This window comes from Acomys russatus, chromosome 4 (assembly GCF_903995435.1).
Source record: "Acomys russatus chromosome 4, mAcoRus1.1, whole genome shotgun sequence".
Taxonomy (NCBI): Eukaryota; Metazoa; Chordata; class Mammalia; order Rodentia; family Muridae; genus Acomys; species Acomys russatus.
Window position 1 is genome coordinate 4,627,355 of NC_067140.1, and position 20,859 is coordinate 4,648,213.

The following is a 20,859-nucleotide window of genomic DNA, read 5'->3' on the forward strand; positions in this document are numbered from 1 at the left end:
CAAAAGCAGTACACGCCCTTAACTCCTGAGCCATCTCTCCAGCACCTGAAACACAGTTTTGGTTTTGGTTTTGATTTGTTTCTTTTGAGACAGGATCTCATGTAGCCCAGGCTGGACTCCAACTTACTGTTTAGTTGAGGATGACCCTGAGCTCATGATCCTCCTGTCAAGCGTTACAATTACAGCTGTATGCCACAATACCATGCTGAGACGGTCTCTTGCTACATAGGCCTGGCTGGCCACAAAACACAGCAATACTCCTGCACTGTCAAGTGCTGAGATTATTGGAATGAATCACCACGCCTCAAACACTGAAATTCATTTGTTGTTGGTGGTGGTGTGTGTCCGTGTTAAGCCAGAGGTCAACCCTGGGTGTCATGCAAGAGCCATTCACTGTATTGTGTCAATGGCCTGTATGTACTTATTTGTGTGTGTGGCACAGAGGGAGGTTAGCGGAGAACTATCAGGAGTTGGTTCTCTCTTTCCACCATGTGGGGTCCAGGTATCAATTTAGATCATCAGCCTTCTCCTTTACCAGAGGAGCCATCTCATGGCCCTTGTTTTGTTTTGGTTTTGGAGACAAGGTCTCATGTATCCCAGGTTGGCCTCAGACTCACTGTCTAGCAGGGAATGCCCTGGAACTTCAGGTCCTCCTACCTCCACCTCCCCGTCCTGGGATGACAGACATGTTCCATCATACCTGACTGCTTTATGGGGCATTAGGAATGAAAGCCGGGCCGGGTATTCTACCAACTGTGCTCCTTTCTCAGTCCTCGGTAACTCTTAGCCTATTGAATCCGTCTTTGGTCAACGGGAGACTCTTCAGGTTGACTCTTGAGACTTCTGGAATGACTTCAGCAGCTGCTGGTTCCTTGTTATCGGGCATCACAGCATTCTATGATGACCCTGTGCTGGAATCAACTACTTCTCTAAGAAACTCTTTTTGTTTTGTTTTGTTTCTTGAAACAGGGTCTCTCTGTGTAGCCTTGGTTGTCCTGGCTTCTTGCTTTGCAGACCAGGCTGGCCTCGAACTCACAGACATTCACCTGCCTCTGCCTCCCTGATTTCTGGGATTACACTACATCCAGCTAGAAACTCATTTCTTTTCATGGGAAAATGGCACCTCTAGATCACAGGAGGGGCACTAAGGATGTTCACTGATCAGTCTTTGCTTCTAGACCTTTCCATGAGCACTTGCATACATAGACACAAACACGTATCACATGCTTAAGGGGCAGGACAGGGAACAAGTGTGACAGAGAGGGGACTATGGTCAAGTTAGGAGGGTATGCTTTATGTGGTGGATTTGTGCAAATATAAGGCTTTTATCAGTAAAGCACTTGCCTTGCACATATGAAGACCTGAGTTTGAGCTGGGCGCGGTGGTGCACGCCTTTAATCCCAGCACTCGGGAGGCAGAGGCAGGCGGATCGCTGTGAGTTCGAGGCCAGCCTGGTCTACAAAGTAAGTCCAGGACAGCCAAGGCTACACAGAGAAACCCTGTCTCGAAAAACCAAAAAAAAAAAAAAAAGAAGACCCGAGTTGGATTGCCAACATGTACGCGAATCAATGTCGGATGTGGTGTATGTGCTTGTAATGCAGGACTGGAGGGGTGAAGGCAGGAGCGGTTCTTGGGTTCACTGACTAACCAGCCTGACCTATTTGTTGGGTTCTAAGCCAGTGAAAGACCCTGCTTAAAAACAAACAGACAAACAAAACAAATAAATGTGACAGTGCCTGATGACCAATGTCAGAGATTGTCCTCTGGCCTCCATACCCATGTGCACATATGTACTTGCACACAAAGACACATATATACACATATGTAAGAAGTCAGAGATGGAGGTTCTTACGGTAAATTTTGAAAAATACAACTTTTAAAATGTATTTGTGTGGTATATGTGTATGCATATTTACACCTCAGGGGTAGGGGTCACCTATGTGCCTGTGGAAGCCAGAAGTGATCCTAGAAATCTTCTATCACTCTCCATCTTATATATCATATTCAGGCAGGGTCTTTCACTGTGGCCCCAAACTCAAGGGTTTGGCCAGTCTAGCTCGCCAGTTTGTTGCAGGGACTCCCTTACCCTGGGTCCCACATGCCGGGAACACACGTGGGCTGCCGTGCCCACTCTGAATTTGTATGTGCTCTGGGGATCCAAATTTAAGTCCTTCTGCTTCCGTGTCAAGTGCTTTATCCATGGAACTATTTCCCCAACCCCACTTAGAACTTATTTCTAAAATTAAATACTAAGATGAAGTAAACCCATCTGTGGACAGATTTGGTTCATGGATATGTACACCCTCAGCCTGAAAATATTTAAACAGTAGTTGCAATATCCCAGAAGTCAGACTATTACTAACATACATAAATATCTAGGAACATAAGTCTCAAGTTGCTGGTTGATGGCTTCTCATGATAGAATCCGGACCTGTTAGAGAAGGGGAGGGTCTTATCAGGGATAGACACCAACCTTAGAGGCTTGAACATGCTAGGCCGGTGTTCCATCACTGAACTGAACTCAAGCCCCAAAAGGAGAGAAATGTATTTCTGTCTTCCCAATGCTCTAAAGCATGTCCATGGAAACCATTTTCTTCATATGAAAAGGAGAAAGTCCAGTTATCAGAATCATGTCTTTAAAGGGAGTTGGAACAAAACAATGGTCTTTTTTTTTTTTTTTTTTTTTTTTTTAATGCTCTTGGAATCTTCAAGCAAGAACCCAGGGAGCCAGGCATGGTGCCTTACGCCTATAATCCCAGCACTCGCAACATGAAGACGAGGGATACCTGCATCAAGCTGCAACAAGATCAGCGGGCAGGCGAAGTATGGGCTGTTTTTGTCTTTTGTTTTTTAATTGTTTGTTTGTTTTCCAGACAGGGTTTCTCTGTGTAACCTTGGCTGTCCTGGACTCACTTTGTAGACCAGGCTGGCCTCGAACTCACAGTGATCTGCCTGCCTCTGCCTCCCGAGTGCTGGGATTAAAGGCGTGCGCCACCACGCCCGCCCGGGCAAATTATGGGTTTAAGAGAGATAGCCTGCCCCAATATATGTAGTGGAAAGTGATCAATGAAATCCTCCTCTGATTTGTACAGGCAGGTGCACACATGTTCATGTGCACCTGCATGCACACTTGCCTCCAACACATGTAAGCATAAACACATGTGCATATATACATGAAGAGGACTGCATTTTTAAAAATTCATTTTAAATTTGCATTTCCCACTACTTATGGGTACATATGTGCTTTTGTGACTGTGTACACCTAGATATGTGTGTACATGTGTGCACATGGAACATGGTAGATAACTTTGGTGTTGTTCCTTAGTTACTGCTCACGTCCCTTGGTTTTTGAGACTGGGTCTCTCACTAGCATGGAACATAACAAGGCTGCAGGAGCTGAGTAGGGAGCAGAGGGACCAGGAGTTCAAGGCTTTCTCAGAACAGTGGGTTATAAACACATGATCAAGAGCTGCCCTGTATTTTGCCTATTTATAAAAAGGAGACCGCTAACAGCCCTTCTGCCTCATCCCTGGACCCTCCCGGAAGCAAAACAAACAACACAAAGCTGTTTCTGTTTCTGAAAATGGAGCAGAGTGTAAAACTCTAAATAAGGGCCCCTCCTAAGGAACGCCTGGGAAAGATGTAACTGCAAATGGTCAGGGAAAGCCTGATGAGTCTGACTCCCTTGTGAGGCAGCACGAAATGGCCTATCCTGAGACACAGAAAAACATAGAAATCACAGACTTATATTCTTCAATCCAAAACAAGAGGTCAGATAGTATTTTTTTTTTTTTTTTAAATCAAAACAGTGCCTACAAAAGAGCCTGGTGTCTGATATTGTCACTGAAAGAGAACTGGGTTTCAAACCACTCATGGGGGTCCAAGGCTTTAAGAATTCCAAGCAAAATGATCACTTCAGCAGCATATAGACTAGAGCTGGCATGGCAGAGAAGACTGGCATGTCCCCTGCGCAAGGAAGACATGCAAATTCGGGAAGCAGTCCATATTTTTAATGTTCTCTGAAATCCATGAGATTTTGAATGATTTGCTTATTTTTATTTTCCGTGCACTGGTGTTTTGATTGCATGGGTGTCTGTGTGAGGGTGTTGGCTACCCTGTAACTGGAGTTACAGACAGCTGTGAGCTACCATGTGGGTGTTAGGACTCGAGCGCCTAACCATTGAGCCATCTCTCCAGCCTCCATGTAGATTTTAACCTAAGAAAGAAAGAAAGAAAGAAAGAAAGAAAGACAGACAGAAAGGAAAAAGACAAAAAGAAAAAAGAATTCCAAAGGAAAAGGAAGAAAGGGGTTACACTTCCTAGATTGTGCCAGGAGCTCCTTTAACCCCTGCTCCTCGTCTCCCCCTACCAGCGGAATAGCCTCAAGCTTTCTCTTTCTCCACACCCCCATTCTTTTTTATGGTTTTTGGGTTTTGGGTTTTTTGTTTTTTTTCTTCTATGTAGCCCATGCTAGCCTGGACCTCTTTCTGTAATCAGGCTTGTCCCAAACTCATGACAATCCCCCTGCCTCAGTGACCTGTGTGCTGGAGTTACAAGCATGCATCACAATGAAGGGCACCAGCTCGGCTTTTCGGTCTTGTGCTCTCAGCTTGATGCTCACTGTGGACTCTGGCACGGGATATACCAGGCTCTCGGTTTTATTCTGCATGCTATCAGATCATAACACTGGAAGGTCTCTCTAATTTGGAAACTAGGCTCCAGGCCAAGGTCAAAAGAAGAGCAGAGTTGGGGGAAGGGACCAGATGGGCTCAAACTATCATTTTCACCAGTGACTCACCAGGGAGCCAGATGCACCATCCCTGCTTTTGATCCTGTCTGTGTCTCATGAGAGAACAGAAAAATAAGTCTCTGCCTTCGGTTCTGATGGGACACTAGCTTATCCACCATCTACATATTGCAGTCTCTAGACACTCTACCAGCAGAATGGAAGCAGGGCTACTGTGTCAAAGAGGAAAATAAGTAATTTGCCTTTTCCCTCATCAGTCCTTGTTTTACAAGCTGGTGACTATTGTCCTTTCCATGACTACGTCATTGCCGTGTGAATACTAAGTAACTGTATCTGTGGAGCTCTCACTAAACTGTACTTTAGATACACAACACACATTAGCCCTGCCAGCAGGGACCATTACCCCATTTTAAATTTATTATTAATGTGTGTGTGTGTGTGTGTGAGAGAGAGAGAGAGAGAGAGAGACAGAGACAGAGAGACAGAGAGAGTCAGACAGACAGGCAGACAGACAGACAGACATAAGCACAGCATGCCCGTGTCATGGTATGCATATGGAAGTCAGTAGACCACTTCAGGAAGTGAGGTCTCTTCTTCCTCAGTGGGTCACGAGGCTTGTGTAGCAATGCTTTACGAGCTGATCCATCTCATTGTCCTGCTATCCTATTTTGTGATGGAGGGAACTGAAGAAAGCCAGACAAAGGTATCCAAACCAACTTGTTAAAACTGTGTCCTAGTATCCTTTTCTTATTCTGAAAATTTTTAAGTATGCAAAAAAAGGTGAAATGATGCAATCATCAAATTTATCATTAAGATTTTTGCTTGTTTGTTTGTTTGTTTTCATACTTAGTTTAAATATTAACAACCTGCTATACTCAGGCTCAAGTTTTCTTTTTATATTTTTAACAATACATTTATTTATTTATAATTTGTGTGTATGTATATGTGCACACATGTGCTATAGTGCACATGTGGGAGTCACAAGACAACCTCAGAAAATTGGTTCTCTTTCCCCATTTGGGTTCTGGGACATATATAACTAGGGTCATTAGACTTGGAGGCAAGCCTCGGGTCAGATGTCCTAAAGGATAAAGAACGCATATGAAAGAAAGTCCAGCAGGGAGTGAGTGTATGCATGTATAGTCCCAGCTGGGGAGGGTCAAGCAAAAGGGGGAAAAGGATGAAGGAAGGAGGGAAGATAAAGAAAAGAAGGAAGGAAGTACTCGGGCTAAAGGGTTGGCTCCATGGGTAAAGTGCTCGTGGCACAAGCTTGAGACCTGAGTTCAGATTCCTCAGTGTGCCTACAAAGTCTAGCATGGGGCCATGGACTTGTAATCCCAGCTCTGAGGAGGCAGAGACAGGTGGCTCCCGGGGCTTGCTGGCCAGCTAGTCTAGCTGAGTCAGTGAGCTTCGAGTTCAGTGAGAGACACTCCCAAAAGATAAAGTGGAGAGGAGACGCTGGGTGTGGTGACATGCCCCTTTAATCTCAGCACTAGAGACACAGAGGCAGGCAAATTTCTGTGAGTTTGAGGCCAGCCTGGTCTACATAGTGACCATATGTGACTCTGAGGAAAAAAAAAATGTGGAGAGCAATAGCCTCCACATGTACACACATAGGCATATTCACCTGGACATAATCTCTCTCTCTCTCTCTCTCTCTCTCTCTCTCTCTCTCTCTCTCTCTCTCTCTCTCTCACACACACACACACACACACACACACACACACACACACACACACACACACACGGCAAATACATACCATTATGTGGAAAATTCTTGAATTCAACAAGAACATAAAAGAAAATCAAAACAAGGCTGAGTGTGGTGGCACACGCCTTTAATCCCAGCATTGAGGAGGCAGAGGCAGGAGGATCACTATGAGTTCGAGGCCAGCCTGGTCTACAAAGAATCAAGGACAGCCAAGGCTACACAGAGAAATCTTGTCTCAAAAAAAAAAAAAAAAAAAAAAAAAAAAGTAACTTCACCATATAATGATTCATCTACTAAATTAGCAACTATAAATCTAATCTGAAAAGCCAGTGCTGGCAGACAAGGAGACAGGTCACTCCTCTGTGGTTACTGCTTGTAAGCCACAGGCTGGCTCAAGCTTTCTGATGAACAATCTGGTTTGCATATAATTACTATAGAACTTTTCACAGCTCTAGATCTAATTAGAAAATAATAAAGAAGCTGGGCACAGTGGCACATGCCTGTAATCCCAGCACTCAGGGAGGCAGAGGCAGGTGGAACTCTGTGAGTTCAAGGCCAGCCTGGTCTAAAAAGTGAGTCCAGGGCTGGAGAGATGGCTCGGAGGTTGAGGGTACTGGGTTCTCTTCCAAAGGTCCTGAGTTCAATTCCCAGCAACCACATGGTGGCTCACAATCATCTGTAATGTGATCTGGTGCCCTCTTCTGCTGTGCAAGAATACATGTAGGCAGAGCACTGTATACATAATAAATAAATAAAATTTTTTTAAAGTGAGCCCAGGACAACAAGGATACACAGAGAAACCCTGTCTCAAAAATAAACAAAACAAAAAAGACAAAGAAAATAATGAAGAAAAAATTTCCATTGGCTAGGAAGATGGCTCGGAAAGTAAGAGCACTTACTTTCTCGATGCAAGCGTGAAGACCCAAGTTCAAATTCCCACACTCACATACAATGCCAGGCATGGCTGCAAAAACCCCTTAACCCTAGCACTGCCTGGGGCAGACAGGGGGATGCACAGGGCTTTCTCGCTACCAGCCTAGATCCAAGTTCAGTGGAGAGCCTGTCTTAAGGGAATAAGGAAGAGAATGCCAGAACAGGATAGATACTCAACCTCCTCCTCTAGCCTCTGGATGTTCACATGGACACACATATACACATGTATATGACAAGAAAGAAAGAAAGGAAGGAAGGAAGGAAGGAAGGAAGGAAGGAAGGAAGGAGAAAGGAAGAATAAAAAAGGATGGAAGGAAGGTACATAGGAAAAAGAAAGAAAGAGAGAGAAGGAAGGAAAGAAGGAAGGAAGGAAAGGAGGATGGATTGATTGATTTCAAGCTCAGCCTGGTAATGCAAGCAGGTAATTCCAGTTACCGAGAAGGTCTGCCTTACATAGTGAGTAGGCAATTTAGTAGATTGTTTTTCAAATTTTTTTTAAAAGTAGGAAAAGGGTTGAGGATCTGGCTTGGTGGTAAAGGATTTGACTAGCATGTGTATGGTCCTACATTCAACTCTCAGTACAAAAAAGAAGAAAACCAAATTTCTACTACGCATATTACTAATAAAGAGGAATAAGTTAACCTTTTACCACTGTACACATCAATATGATTCTATTACCACCAAGTAACATAACATGATAACACATGACCTGTTTTAGTGAGTGTGAGCCAGACGTGTGCATCTGAATCCCGGTGCTGCCAGCTACACGCCTTCAGCAAACATTTCTCTTCTAAGAACAGACTTGGGTCCGTCCATTTGGGTCCTGCACGCAGTGCCTAGCTCCTGACTTAACACGTGCTTTGTTTTATGGGGGCACGGGAGTAGTAGGGGGGTCACGCCCAGAGCCTTTGTGAATGTCGACTGGTGTGCTCTACCGCCAAGCTACACCCCAGGCTTGGGGTGAGCGTCCTGTATAATCTGAAAAAAGGGATGGTTGGAAACTCCTGAGTCGGACTGCCTGAGCTCATAGCTTAGTGCTGCCATTCCATGGCTGAGATGAGAGACTGAGCCTCCCCAAATTCCAGTTTTAATTCATGTGTCTAAGTGAAATCTATTTAGTTACTCTGTAGCTAATGATATAACCTACCCCATAAAGCTGTTAAGGTTGAAATGAGATGGTGTCTAGTGCCTCACATGTGTGCTGTTCTCCATAAGTGTCAGCCCTCAGGATTCTTTGGTCACTGTGGTCAGTAGTGACCACTCACTATGTTCTTGCCGTTGCAATGTGGCCTGGGTTCCAAAGCAGTACAGAGGTCAGCCACATGTAATGTGTAAGGCCGGCTGTGATCATGCCTCAAAAAAGGTTGCTACCTACCATTAGTGCAGAATGAACTGCAGATGCAATTTAAACTTTGCCATTTTGTTTAATCATTAAAAGAACCTTGCAAGGCAAGTGCTCTTATTAAGAATAAAAACTTTGAGGCCAGCCTGGTCTAGAAAGCGAGCCCAGGATAGCCGAGGCTTATCTAGAAAAAACAAGTAAATAAATAAATAAATAAATAAATAAATAAATAAAAACTTTAAATGAGCTCAAAGAGGTCTACGTATATTCGATAAAACAAAGAAAATGCAGTGTTTAGTGGAGCCCAACTACAAATCTTCTTTTTGGTTGGTTGGGTTTTCGAGACAGGGTTTCTCTGTGTAACAGCTCTGGCTGCCCTGAAACTCACTCTGTAGATCCACCTGCCTCTGCCTCCTGCGTGCTGGTCTAAAAAGCATGCATTGTCAATGCCTGGCTAACTACAAATATTGTAAGTGAATTGTCCCTACACACATGCAATGACAGACACAGTTAAAACTTAGTGACCATTAAGTCTCCTTTGTTTCATATTAGTCTTTTCTAACAGAAGACATCTTTGGTTCAAGGCCCAACCCCAGCTACATTTTTTAAAAGCTGTGTGGTTTGGTTTTGTGGTGCTAGAAACTGAACCAGAGCCTCATGTGTGCTAGGCAAACACCCAACCACTGGGCTACACCCCTAGCTCCAAATGCTGTTAGTGGCCCACACCCTTCCTTCCCCCCAGAAGGGACCAGGCCACGTACTGAGTGTCACTTGGACACTGGCACCAGCAAGTGCTTACCTGGAGAAGATAAAGCAGTCCGGGGGCAAACAAGGTGACTGGGTACAGAGACTGGTATGTTGCTAAGGCAAGGAAAATAGCACTGAGGAAAACGCTGCCTGTGAAAAGAAACAAAGGTGTGGCCTGGTCAATCAGGATTTCACTCAACAAATCCATATTAACACAGAACTCCTGACAGCTCAATTGCCTGCCAAGTGCTTCCTGATATGCAAGGCACTCTGCAAACTCAAACAGAACCAAAAAACTTGGCTTAGTTCCCATGAAAGGAAACCAAGGAAGTCAAAATATCCCACCTTTAGCAACCTGCGATGCCACAGACATGTTTCTGAAGAATTTTTCAGAGCCAGAAAGGTTTTGTAAAACCTCAGCCCAAAGATTTACAAATAGAGAACAACTATTAACATCCACATCTAATAAATCAAGTTACTAAGCCTGCAATTATTGTTCATGATATTCAGAGCTATGAGACCTCGCCCTCTGCACTTCAGAACAGCTCATCACTCTGTTGTGCCTCTATCTTGAAGCCACATTTTTTTTTTTTTCCTAAATAAAAACACATCACTGGGGGCTGGAGAGATGGCTCAGAGGTTAAGAGCACCGGCTGCTCTTCCAAAGGTCCTAAGTTCAATTCCGAGCAACCACATGGTGGCTCACAACCATCTATAATGAGATCTGGTGTTCCCTACTGGCCTGTAGGTGCACATGCAGGCAGAATGCTGTATAAATAATAAATAAATCTTAAAAAAAAACACATCATTGGTCTTTTATTTTATTTTATTTTTTGGTTTCACTCTGTAGCCTAAGCTGGCATCAAACTTGCAACAAGCCTCTTATCTAAGTCCTCCAAGCCACTGCGTCCAGCTAAGAGTACATTGTTTTATTTGTGTTCTAGGAAAGGCACTGATTTTTCTTTTTGAAAAAAAAAAAAAAAAAAAAAAAAAAAACCAGCAGCTATTCCCTTTCAGGTATTTTAAACCAAAGATAGAAGTTTCAATACAGGTTCCAAAGTGACCAAGAAATCAGTTGAGCCAGGCATGGTGGCACACACCTTTAATCCCAGCACTCAGGAGACAGAGGCAGGTGGATCACTGTGAGTTTGAGGCCAGCCTGGTCTACAGAGTAAAACCAGGACAGCCAAGACTACACAGAGAAACCCTGTCTCAAAAAACCGAAACCAAAACAAAACAAAACAAAAAACAAATCAGTTGAAAATAATGGTTCAAAACACACGTCTCCTAATGATTATGGCTTATAAACCAGTAACACTCATGTTTCCTCTGATAAGTGTGAGATCAAAAAGCGAGTCTAGGACAGCCAAGGCTACACAGAGAAAGCCTGTCTCAAAAAACAAACAAACAAACAAAAAAAGGAACCAAGGAGGAGGGGAACAATCTGGAAGAGAGGTAGGATATGAGAGGGTAGAATAAATGAAAATAAAGTATTATATATATATGAGATGCCATGATAAAACCATTATTTTGTATGTTAATCTTTAAAAAATAGAAATGTTTTTTAAAAATGAGAAAATAGAAAAAGAATTCTGAACATTCAATTCTTCAAACCAAGAAACTACAGACTAAGGATTCATGGTGGGAAGAACAGTAAGTAGGAAAACAGCAGGGAGAGGAAGAGGCTGGGTGCAGAGGACAGAATTCCCGCAACACGGCTGTCCCACTGTACTGAGGAATGCCAGACAAGGCGCTCTGGACTTCAGGTACTTGCTCAGACAACTGAGCAGAGACAGCAGCAGGCCCTACCCAAGTCCTGACTCCAAGAGAGGCCTCCTCCCACCTACTGAGCTATACACCCTGGAATCATAATCAGGTCCCCCTGAGCCAGGGAGGTGGCACCCATGAGAAAGGTGCTCAAAGCAAAGTAGGCTCAGGATTCCTTGACCTTGCCAAAAGTCTGAGTAAAGATTTCTGGGAAATTGGCTCAGAGTGGGGAAATGCTAGATAGAGTTTTTTTATTTCACATGCTTTCCCACATAACCAGTAGCCGGAGAGAGGAAAGGTCCGTGTACGTGTTGTCAGAGTGGGGAGGCTAGAACACAGGACCTTCAGCTCACTCCCTGCCCCAGGAGACAGCAGAGAGTGAAATAACACAGCTCCTTCCCGCCCTAATTGCCTAGGATCGATAATTGCTTCTCTGGAACAGCTGTCTATAGACCCAAGAGAGGAAAAAACGGCTACTAGGGGAGAAGAATGAACTGAGAAATGCCTTAGAAAGTGTGCTCTGAGGGTCAGGAAAGCAACCTGCTTTCCTCTTAAATAATTAATTCAGAGGCATGGCCTCTCTACATAGCCCTGCTGTCCTGAACTCACTATGTAGAACAGGCTGGCCTTGAACTCATAGCAATCTCCCTTCCTCTGACTCCTGAGTGCTAGGATTTAAAGATGCCTGCTACCACGCCCAGCCCTTGGACAGTATCTAAATCAAAATTAGTTGTTTTATTAGTACTATGGATTACAGCCCAGGACATTGCTGAGCAAGTGCTCTGCCACTGAGCTATACCGCTAACGCCTGCACGGACATCTTAGGAAAGAAGTGGCATCAAAGCCCAGCTGGATACCGCAGCTCCACGTCCCCTCTTCCACCAGCGCCCAAGCCCACAGGTCTGCCTCTTAGGTCAGTTCTTGCTCTCATCTGTCACCAGTGTTCAGCAGTCTCTTTCTACATGGCCCCTCCTTCACAGAAGCATCAACCAACTGCCTCTTCTAAAACAGACAGTGGCTTATCTACAAAGACTGAGCCACCTGTAATGTCAGCACTCCAGAGGCAAAGCAGGAGCATAGGGGCTCAAGGCCACCTTTGGCTGAGCCGAAACCATCCTGGGCTACCTGAGACCCTGTCTCAAAAGTAAAAACAGTCTTTCCCCACTGCTGCCATGTCACGTGGCAGCAGAGGCTCAAGTGTATTCAAGATTGGACTTTACCCATAACCCACTGCCATGGCCAAACAAGGCATGGCTGCTGGAGCTGTTATCCTGCTTTAAACGGGAGGTACTAAAAAACACTCCCATGCACAGTGGCTTACCATGTGGATTTCTCAAAGCTGCCAAAGACTTAGACATGTGCCAAGCCCATCTTTGTCTGCTCGCACCCAGTTGTGAAAAGCCTAGCTATGTCAAGTTGGTGGAGGCCATTTGTGAAGAGCACCAAATCAAACTAATTAAATTTGACGACAGCAAAAAACTAGGACTGGGTGGGCCTTTGCAGGGGTGATCGAGAGGAGGACCCTCATAAAGTGGCTGGTGGCAGTTGTGTAGTGGCTAAGGACTACACCAAAGAACTTCAAGCCAAGAATGTTATTGAAGAGGTCCTCAGAGCAAGAGATGAATTTTTAAAATTGGCTCATTTAAGAAAACAAAGCCACCAGGTGATGGTGGCACACACCTTTAATTCCAGCACTTGGGACACAGTGGCAGGCAGATCTCTGAGTTCAAGGCCAGCCTGTACAGATAGGTAGGTAGGTAGGTAGGTAGATCAACTGTCCAAACTTTTGAAGTCCCACCTCATCGATCAACTTAAATCCAGACTCCAAAAGTTAGCAAGATCCTCACTATCTGTTTTGTCTCTTTCACGTCACCCTGTGTGCCCACACATCCTTCCTCCCACTTACACTGCCTACTCCACAGTTCTATAAACAGCAGGCTGCTCCACTCACGAGTCTATGCTCAGGCTATTCTTCCTAAATGATCTCTTTCCCTGTCACTCTTCAGTGGCCAGTGGACCCCAAGCAGAGTTAACCAAAGTCGTTACAGCTAACGCTTACTGCTCACTTACTAGGTAACACGCATTGTGTAATGTCTATCTCAAGAATGTGCCAGACTCAAAGAGGCCTTCAGGGAAACATCACAACAGACTTGGGAAAGAACTACTTTCAGCTCATTTTCTTGTGACATATTTATTATGATAAAATCATATTTCACAGGTGTAGAAAGCAAGGCACAGAAGCAAGGTTAAGTACAGAGCCTAAAGTTGCTCAACCTCCCCAGTCCACCCTTTTAACTCGTTTTAAGGAGCCTCACCTGCTGTCTTCTAATAATACCAGTTTGCCCTTTCTCCCGTCTGTCTTGGGAATTTCTCAGGGGCAGGAAGTCTTTCTTAATTCTGAACCGCTTCCACTTTTTGAAGCACACACAATGAATACATAACTGACTAGATGAGTGAACCCCATTCAGTAATACACAAAGATCCTTTTGAAAAGCAAGCACACAGCCGGATGTGGTGGCACATGCCTTGATCCCAGCCTTGGGGAGGCAGAGGCAGGTGGGTATCTGTGAGTTCGAGGCCAGCCTGGTCTACAGAGTGAATTCCAGGACAGCCAGGGCTACACAGAGAAGCCTTGTCTCAAAAACAAAAACAAAAAACCAATAAAGCAAACCAATGCCCTTGAGGAAGAAGCCACAAAGCATTAGACAGGGGGTAATGTAACAGGAAGAAGACATAACATGACTCGCAATCGACTTACAATGGGTCAGACCCTGCAGACAAGCAGCTGGGAATGCATATGGCAGGGCCTGGCATGGGGTGCTTTCTAGAATAATGGCTGGATGGCTGAGGCTTCAATTCGGGGGTAGAAGGATGGTGCTACTACTGCCAGCGGCCTGGTGTCTGGGTATGAGGTGACAAGACAGGCCTGGGGGCACACAAACACTGAAAGAGCTGCTTAGTTTTGAGGAAATGAAAAAAAGCAAAAGGTGACCAAATATTTCAGACAAACCGTGCAATAAGCACACACTGCCAGAGTTTGCTCTGTGCCAGACATATGCTGGGAGTCAGGGAGATGGGTGACTCAGTTCACGTCCTCATGGAGTTCCCAGTAAACAACACAAAACATAAGAAAGAAGTGAGTGGAGGCAGGCCACACCCATCAGCGATGCTGACACCTGAGTGTTGAACAGTGCAACCCAGCATCTAAGGGAACAGCATATGCAAAGCGGGAGCCTGAGAGAGCATGGCGTACCAATAGGTGGATGTTAACTAGCAACACGGCAGAATGGGGAAGCGGGAAGGAGTGACTGGCCAGCCAGGCGCCGTGGGGAAAGCCTATAGTACCAGGAAAGGGAAACGGAGGCTGGAGAACCAAGGAGCTCACAGTTAACCTCAGCCATACAGCGAGTTCAAGCTCAGCCTAGAATACTTCAGGTCCTCCAACAACAACACAGAAACATGCAGGAGCCACCACTATAAAGACATATGACGATTTACAAGGCAACGAGTGCTAGGACCCAGGTTAGCCAGCGGTGTCACCAGCATCCACAAGAAGACACCACTCCCTGTAGGAGAGGGTCCTCCATAGCTCAGACTGGCCTTGGGCTTGCAATGTAGGTGAGGGTGACCTTGAACTTCTCTACTTTCCAAATGCTAGGTCCGCGGGCAGAAGCCACCACCCCTAGCTTATGAATTGCTAAGGGTTGTATTAGCTAGGCAAGCACTCCCGTACTACATTCCCAGGCCAGCTTTTACATTTTTTGTGTACAGCTGACATACTTCAATAAAAAGTTACCATCTAAAGTCACAACAAGCAGGCAGAGGTCAAAGCATGATGGGTTTAGTTGCAAAAATAATTCAAAATAACTATCTACAGGTCTACAACTGAAATACTGCCTCACTGGGAAGAACTGTGACAAGAGGAATATAAGTTTTGCCTCCAAATGATACAACTTACTAGTATTTGCTAGTGCCACCCACACAAGCACTAGGTTTCATAAGCAAAGCTTCACCTTTGGCCCGAGCACAGAGACATGAGGATGAGTTAGGTAAGTGGATAGGAGGACTGGCTGCCGTATCATGGAATGACATTAGCCAATCTAACTCTGAATATGTTTTCCAACACTCTGTATCAGGGTGGGAGCCAAACAAGCCTCTGCAAGAAGGTGCCTCTAGGGGACTGCACCTTCCTGAGGGCCTGGGTGGGTGGCACAGCAGCACGGCACAGCAGGAAAGAGATGTAGGAATGAGACAAGGAGAAGCCAGGATATGGACTTAGTAAGGGACTGGGTCACAGACAGTGACCTGTCCCGGGGAAGGCAGGCAGTGGGACACACTGGAATACTGGCCAAATGGGCTGAGGTCCCATAGGACTATCGAAAAAGGAAATTGCACCAGCATCTGAGGCAGCAGGAGGTAGAGGAGCAGCTCAGGGCAGAGCCCAGTGTGCCCACATCCCTGCCAACTGAGCTCCTCTAACAGGGAAGGCTCTCAAAGCAGTCTAGCCACACCACTGACAAAGCTACTCTTCTTTTGTCGGTGGGTACCTTCTCTGTCCCAAACAGGGCTGTGAGCATGCCACATGCCATAAATTGCAGGCCTTTCAATAACTATTACCATCCCTGTCTTACAGATCAGGACATAGAAAGAGAAAATGGAGATCAGCCCAGACACTCACTCCAGCCCCACTGTATCGCTGCACCACCATCCTGATCTCAGTCTATATCTGAACTAAAATAAACAAAGGCCAGTGTGAGATTTTGTCTCAAAAAGCCAAAAAGGTTAATGCAAGTGAATTATACTATCTTTACTTTTACTGTTTATGCAATGTAAGTGGAAAACGCAGAAACGGGACTTGAAGAATGTACGACCGATTCAGTTTTACTGAATAAACTATTACTAGGCATTATTAATATACTTGAAGAGTCAAGTGGTTCAGAGAGATGCAGCTGAGAGAATTCTTCAAATATTTCAATAGGTTAGGAACACGGTGATAGTCTCTATTTATAGCAGACAGCAATGGAAAACAAATGTCCACCAACAGGGAAGAGTCAGGGCTCAGAGCAAATGTGTGTGAGAAATGGAGATATGGGTAGGGTGAGGACTTGGCTTTTGTTTGGTATACCTAGATTTCTCTTATTCTGCCCCCACCCACCCCCTAAGACGTGTTCTCTCTGTGTAGCCTTGGCCGTCCTGAACTTGCATTGCAGACTAGGCTGGCCTCGAACTCACAGAGATCTGGCTCCCTCTGCTTCCCCAAGTACTGGAAGTTTCTCTTATTCTTAACAAGTGCTTGAACTACTTCTAATTTTTTTAAAATTAAGATGAAAAGCACAAAGAAAATGACAACTGTGTGTTTAATGTCTGTATTACATTAGAAAGTAGACCAACACACAAAATTCATACAGTGATAAGAATCGAAACAGGGCTTCGTGCATGATAGGCAAATGCTCTACCAAGTGAGGCACACCCCCAACCCTCTCTATTACTGTAGGATAGGCCCTCAAAAGTAGAATAAATAAGCCAGGCATGGTGGCATGTGCCTTTAATCATAGCACCCAGGAAGCAGAGACAGGCAGATCTCTGTGAGTTCAAGGCCAGTCTGCTATACATAGTAAGTTCCAGGAAAACCAGAGATACATATTCAGACACTGTCTCAAAAACAAAAAGTAGATTAAGTTAAAAAATGCCAACTTTAAATATTTATTTGTGAATGTTTTACCTGCATGTACAAATGTGTACCACATGTGTACTTTGTACCCCTGGAGGTCAGAAGAGGACATTGGATACCTTGGAACTGGAGTTATGGATGGTTGTGAGCCACCATGTGGGTGCTGGGAATTGAACCCAGGTCCTCTGTGAGAGCAATACACAATCTTAATCACTGAGTCATCTCTCCATCTCCTGAAAATACAAACCTTTTTGTTTTGTTTTGTTTTGTTTTTTGAGACAGGGTTTCTCTGTATAGCCTTAACTGTCCTGGACTTATTTGTAGACCAAGCTAGCCTCAAACTCAGAGATCCTCCTGCCTCTACCTGCCCGAGCGCTGGGATTACAGGCATGCACCACCGTGCCCCACTTCAAAAATGGAAACATTTTAAGACTGTTGGTAAATGGGCTCCTGGGAAGGCCATACAAATTTATTAAGTCAATTTGCAATGTCCATAAAATATTAAACAAAACTGTGTATAAGATTTTTTAAATGGCTATGAATTTATTCAACAGACATCGAGTTATATAATAAAAAAGCCTCCCTCTGGAACCAAAACCTATAGCCCTAAGATTTTCTTTGAACCTTTTTTTCACAGTTTGTGTGTGTTCAAAAAGAGAATATGGAAGCCACAGGAGAATTTGTGAGAGCCGTGTCTCTCCTTCCATCATGTGGGTCCAGGGAACCAAATTCAGACTGTCCAAGTTAGTAGCAGGCTCCTTCACCTGCTGAGTCAACTTGCCAGCTCTTTCTACAGTTTGTTTGCTTTGTAAGCAGGCTCTCATACAACCCAGGCTAGCCTCAGGCTTCTCTCTATATAGCTGAGGATGACCTTGGAATACTGACTCTCATGTGGCCCCCTCCTCAAATGTGGGATTACAGGCATGTGTTACTATGGCTGGCATTACTTTTAAATTTTTGAGACAAGGTCTAAGTTGGGTGGCTGGCCCTCTGAGGCACTATGTAAGCAAGGGTAGGCCTTGAACTTGGGACCCTACTGCCTTTTAAGTAACTCTTTAAACTGACATATCAACAATAATAACAACAACCGCCATAGCAATAATGAATGAAAGTGACATTTTCAGCACTGGTCATAGTGACATATATCTGTATTCCCAGCTACTTAGGAGGCTGAGGGTGGGAAAGAATAAGTCTTGTAACAGGTGGGAGCAGTCTTGGTGGGCTTTACCCTTGGGGCACCCCATGAATACCTTGTGACAGACTGAGTGGAGCCATCCTGGGTCTGGAATTCAGGAAGCAGACCTGGGAACCCCACCTGGACTATTGTCTTTCTAATGGACCCTCACCAGGAAAAGGAGATGGTCCTTCCCACGTGACTCAGGCAGTTGGGGAAGAGAGAACAACAAAGGCAGCTGGGGGAGAGAGCGTGGGAACAGCAGACCGGCTGGACCAGCACGCGGGCCAGAGAGACGCCTAAGGACCCGACCCGTGGAAGGGCTATCTGAAGGTTCACTCTTTTGTCCCTTTAACCCTTTTCCTTCTTGTATAAGCTAGTTGGGTTGTATAATAAAGTTTAATTGCTAAAAAACAGAGTCAACATCTGAGCAAGAAGGGTTCCTTGAACCCAAAAGCTTAAGTCTAACCTGAACAACCTCACAAGACCCCTAATAAGGTTTTAAAAAAAATTAGAAAGGTACAGAGATTCCAAGGAGGAACAAAACCTGCTCCTGAGGCAGTTTTGGTTACTGTGCGCCTCTGCACCGTGGCTCCCTTTCGAGGTTGTGCCTGTAGCACAGTCCTGCTCCAGGACTCCAGCTTGCTGGCTCTGAGCCTGCCAAGCCGTGGCTTCAAGTCAGACAGTTACCTGGATCCAGGCCTTTCTCTAGCTCGGATACTTTCTCTAGGAAGTACAGAGTCATTGTAAGATAAGTTCAAAGCAGAAAAAACAAAAGGAAACTTGTGAAAAGACAAAGTGGCAGATGGAAGAGGATGTCCCCGGGCCTGAGGAGATCGTTGTTGCTTGTAGCTGTCCTAGAATTGGCCTTCTCCCTCTGCCTCTACCCTTACTGGAGGCCCCAAAGATGCTTCCTCGTCCTCACCACCCACAGAGCTGTAGCCAACTGTGGCATCACCTTATTGCACCCCAAGCTCCCAGTCCCAACCCCTAAACCTTACTGACTGTAGCAGAGAATAACTTTGAACCAAGAGTCTAAGTCATGGCCATCATTTACACTGTGTCCTCCCTCAAGGCCGCCTTCCCATGCTCCTCTCCTCCACAACACGTTAGCACTGCCGTAAGGTGAAATGGCTGTAAAACCAGTATTTAACTAATAAATTTACCTCAATTCCTCTTTAAAAAAAAAAAAAAAAAGACAAAAAAAGAAAAAGAAAAGAAAAAGAAAAAAAAAAAAAATAGAAAGGTAGTATTTCCAAAGGCAAGTGCTCTTGTGGGGTGCAGCATACATCCCTTCTTTTGGGGAACACATGCATCTTGGTAAGGAACAGCCTATCTGAGCTTAGCATCAGAGACAGAGACTGAGACAGGGACTGTTCAGACTGTAAAAATGCTTTATTGTTAAGAACTGTTTCGTAGCCAGGTACAGTGGCGCATACCTGCAATTCCAGCACTCAGGAGGCAGAGGCAGGTGGATCTCTGTGAATTTGAGGCCAGCTTGGTCTGGTCTACAAAGGAATCCAGGACAGCTAAGGCTACACTAGGAAACCCTGTCTTGAAAAACAAAACAAATGTTTTCTTCATTTGTTTGTTTTTTAAAGATTTATTACATACACAGTGTTCTGCATGCATGCATGCCTGCATACCGGAAGAGGGCACCAGATCTCACTATAGATGGTTGTGAGCCATCATGTGGTTAATAGGAATTGAACTCAGGACATCTGGAAGAGCAACTAGTGCTATTAACCCCTGAGCCATCTCTCCAGCCCCAAAACAAACATTTTAAAAAAAGAACTGTTTATTGCAAAATGACCACAACCTTCATAACAATGCAGTTCAAGTTAAACAATCAGTATTTCCCCCACTCCCGCCACCCCCCCCACCCCGATACTGGAGATTGAACCTGTGGGCTTTATGCATGCTATACAAGACTTTACCACTGAGTTACATCCCAGGCTATAATTATTATAAATAACCCAATAAATTAAACTAAAAGGCCCAAATAAAGAACAATGTCTTCTGAACGACGCACCGTTCCTATGGGCTACCCTGCTAAAGGCCAGCGCACAAATGGTTCAATGACAGCCGGTGTGACGTGACGGCTGTTTTCTGACTTTGCAGATGATTAAGCAACAGTGCTTGGAAATAAGGATTCTCATACACCCGGGCGGTGGCCCACGCCTTTAATCCCAGCACTTGGGCAGCAGAGGCAGGCAGATCTTTGTGAGTTCGAGGCCAGCCTAGTCTACAAAGCGAGTCTAGGACAGCCAAGGCTACAGAGAGACCTTGTCTCAAAACAAAAAAAACCAACCAAACAAAAAAGGAATATAGGAATATAAAGTTAGCAACAAATTTAAGAAATCATGAGGCAGAAGCACAATGATTTCATTTGGTTGTAAATGCAAAGACTTAATATACATGATGAAGCTAATTGTGATATTATTTAAATAGCTAAATATTAGAAAATCACCTAAATACTAAATAGTAGAAATTGATTAAAGAATTTCTTTTTTTTTTTTTTTTTTTGGTTTTTCGAGACAGGGTTTCTCTGTGTAGCCTTGGCCACCATGGACTCGCTTTGTAGACCAGGCTGGCCTCGAACTCACAGCGATCCGCCTGCCTCTGCCTCCCGAGTGCTGGGATTAAAGGTGTGCGCCACCACGCCCGGCTTTGATTAAAGAATTTCTAAGCTGGGCATGGTGGTTAAAACATACTTACAGCGCTGGAGAGACAGCTCAGAGGTTAAGAGCACTGTCTGTTCTTCCTG

At 44.7% G+C, this 20,859-nt stretch overlaps 1 protein-coding gene, 1 non-coding gene and 1 pseudogene across 2 annotated transcripts in view; 2 read left to right on the forward strand and 1 right to left on the reverse strand.

The window, feature by feature from the left end:
• The window catches only part of Pigu (phosphatidylinositol glycan anchor biosynthesis class U), an 81,121-nt gene that overhangs the window by 27,768 nt on the left and 32,494 nt on the right, over window positions 1-20,859 (reverse strand). Inside the window, exon 7 of the mRNA XM_051143574.1 lies at window positions 9,533-9,630. Within this exon, the coding sequence (XP_050999531.1) occupies window positions 9,533-9,630 (98 nt within the window). The remainder of the gene's footprint in view (window positions 1-9,532; window positions 9,631-20,859) is intronic.
• On the forward strand, window positions 3,907-4,011 carry LOC127188767 (U6 spliceosomal RNA). The gene has a single exon (XR_007830608.1). It is a non-coding gene; the product is annotated as a U6 spliceosomal RNA (small nuclear RNA).
• Window positions 12,319-12,934, forward strand: LOC127187567 (40S ribosomal protein S12-like; annotated as a pseudogene).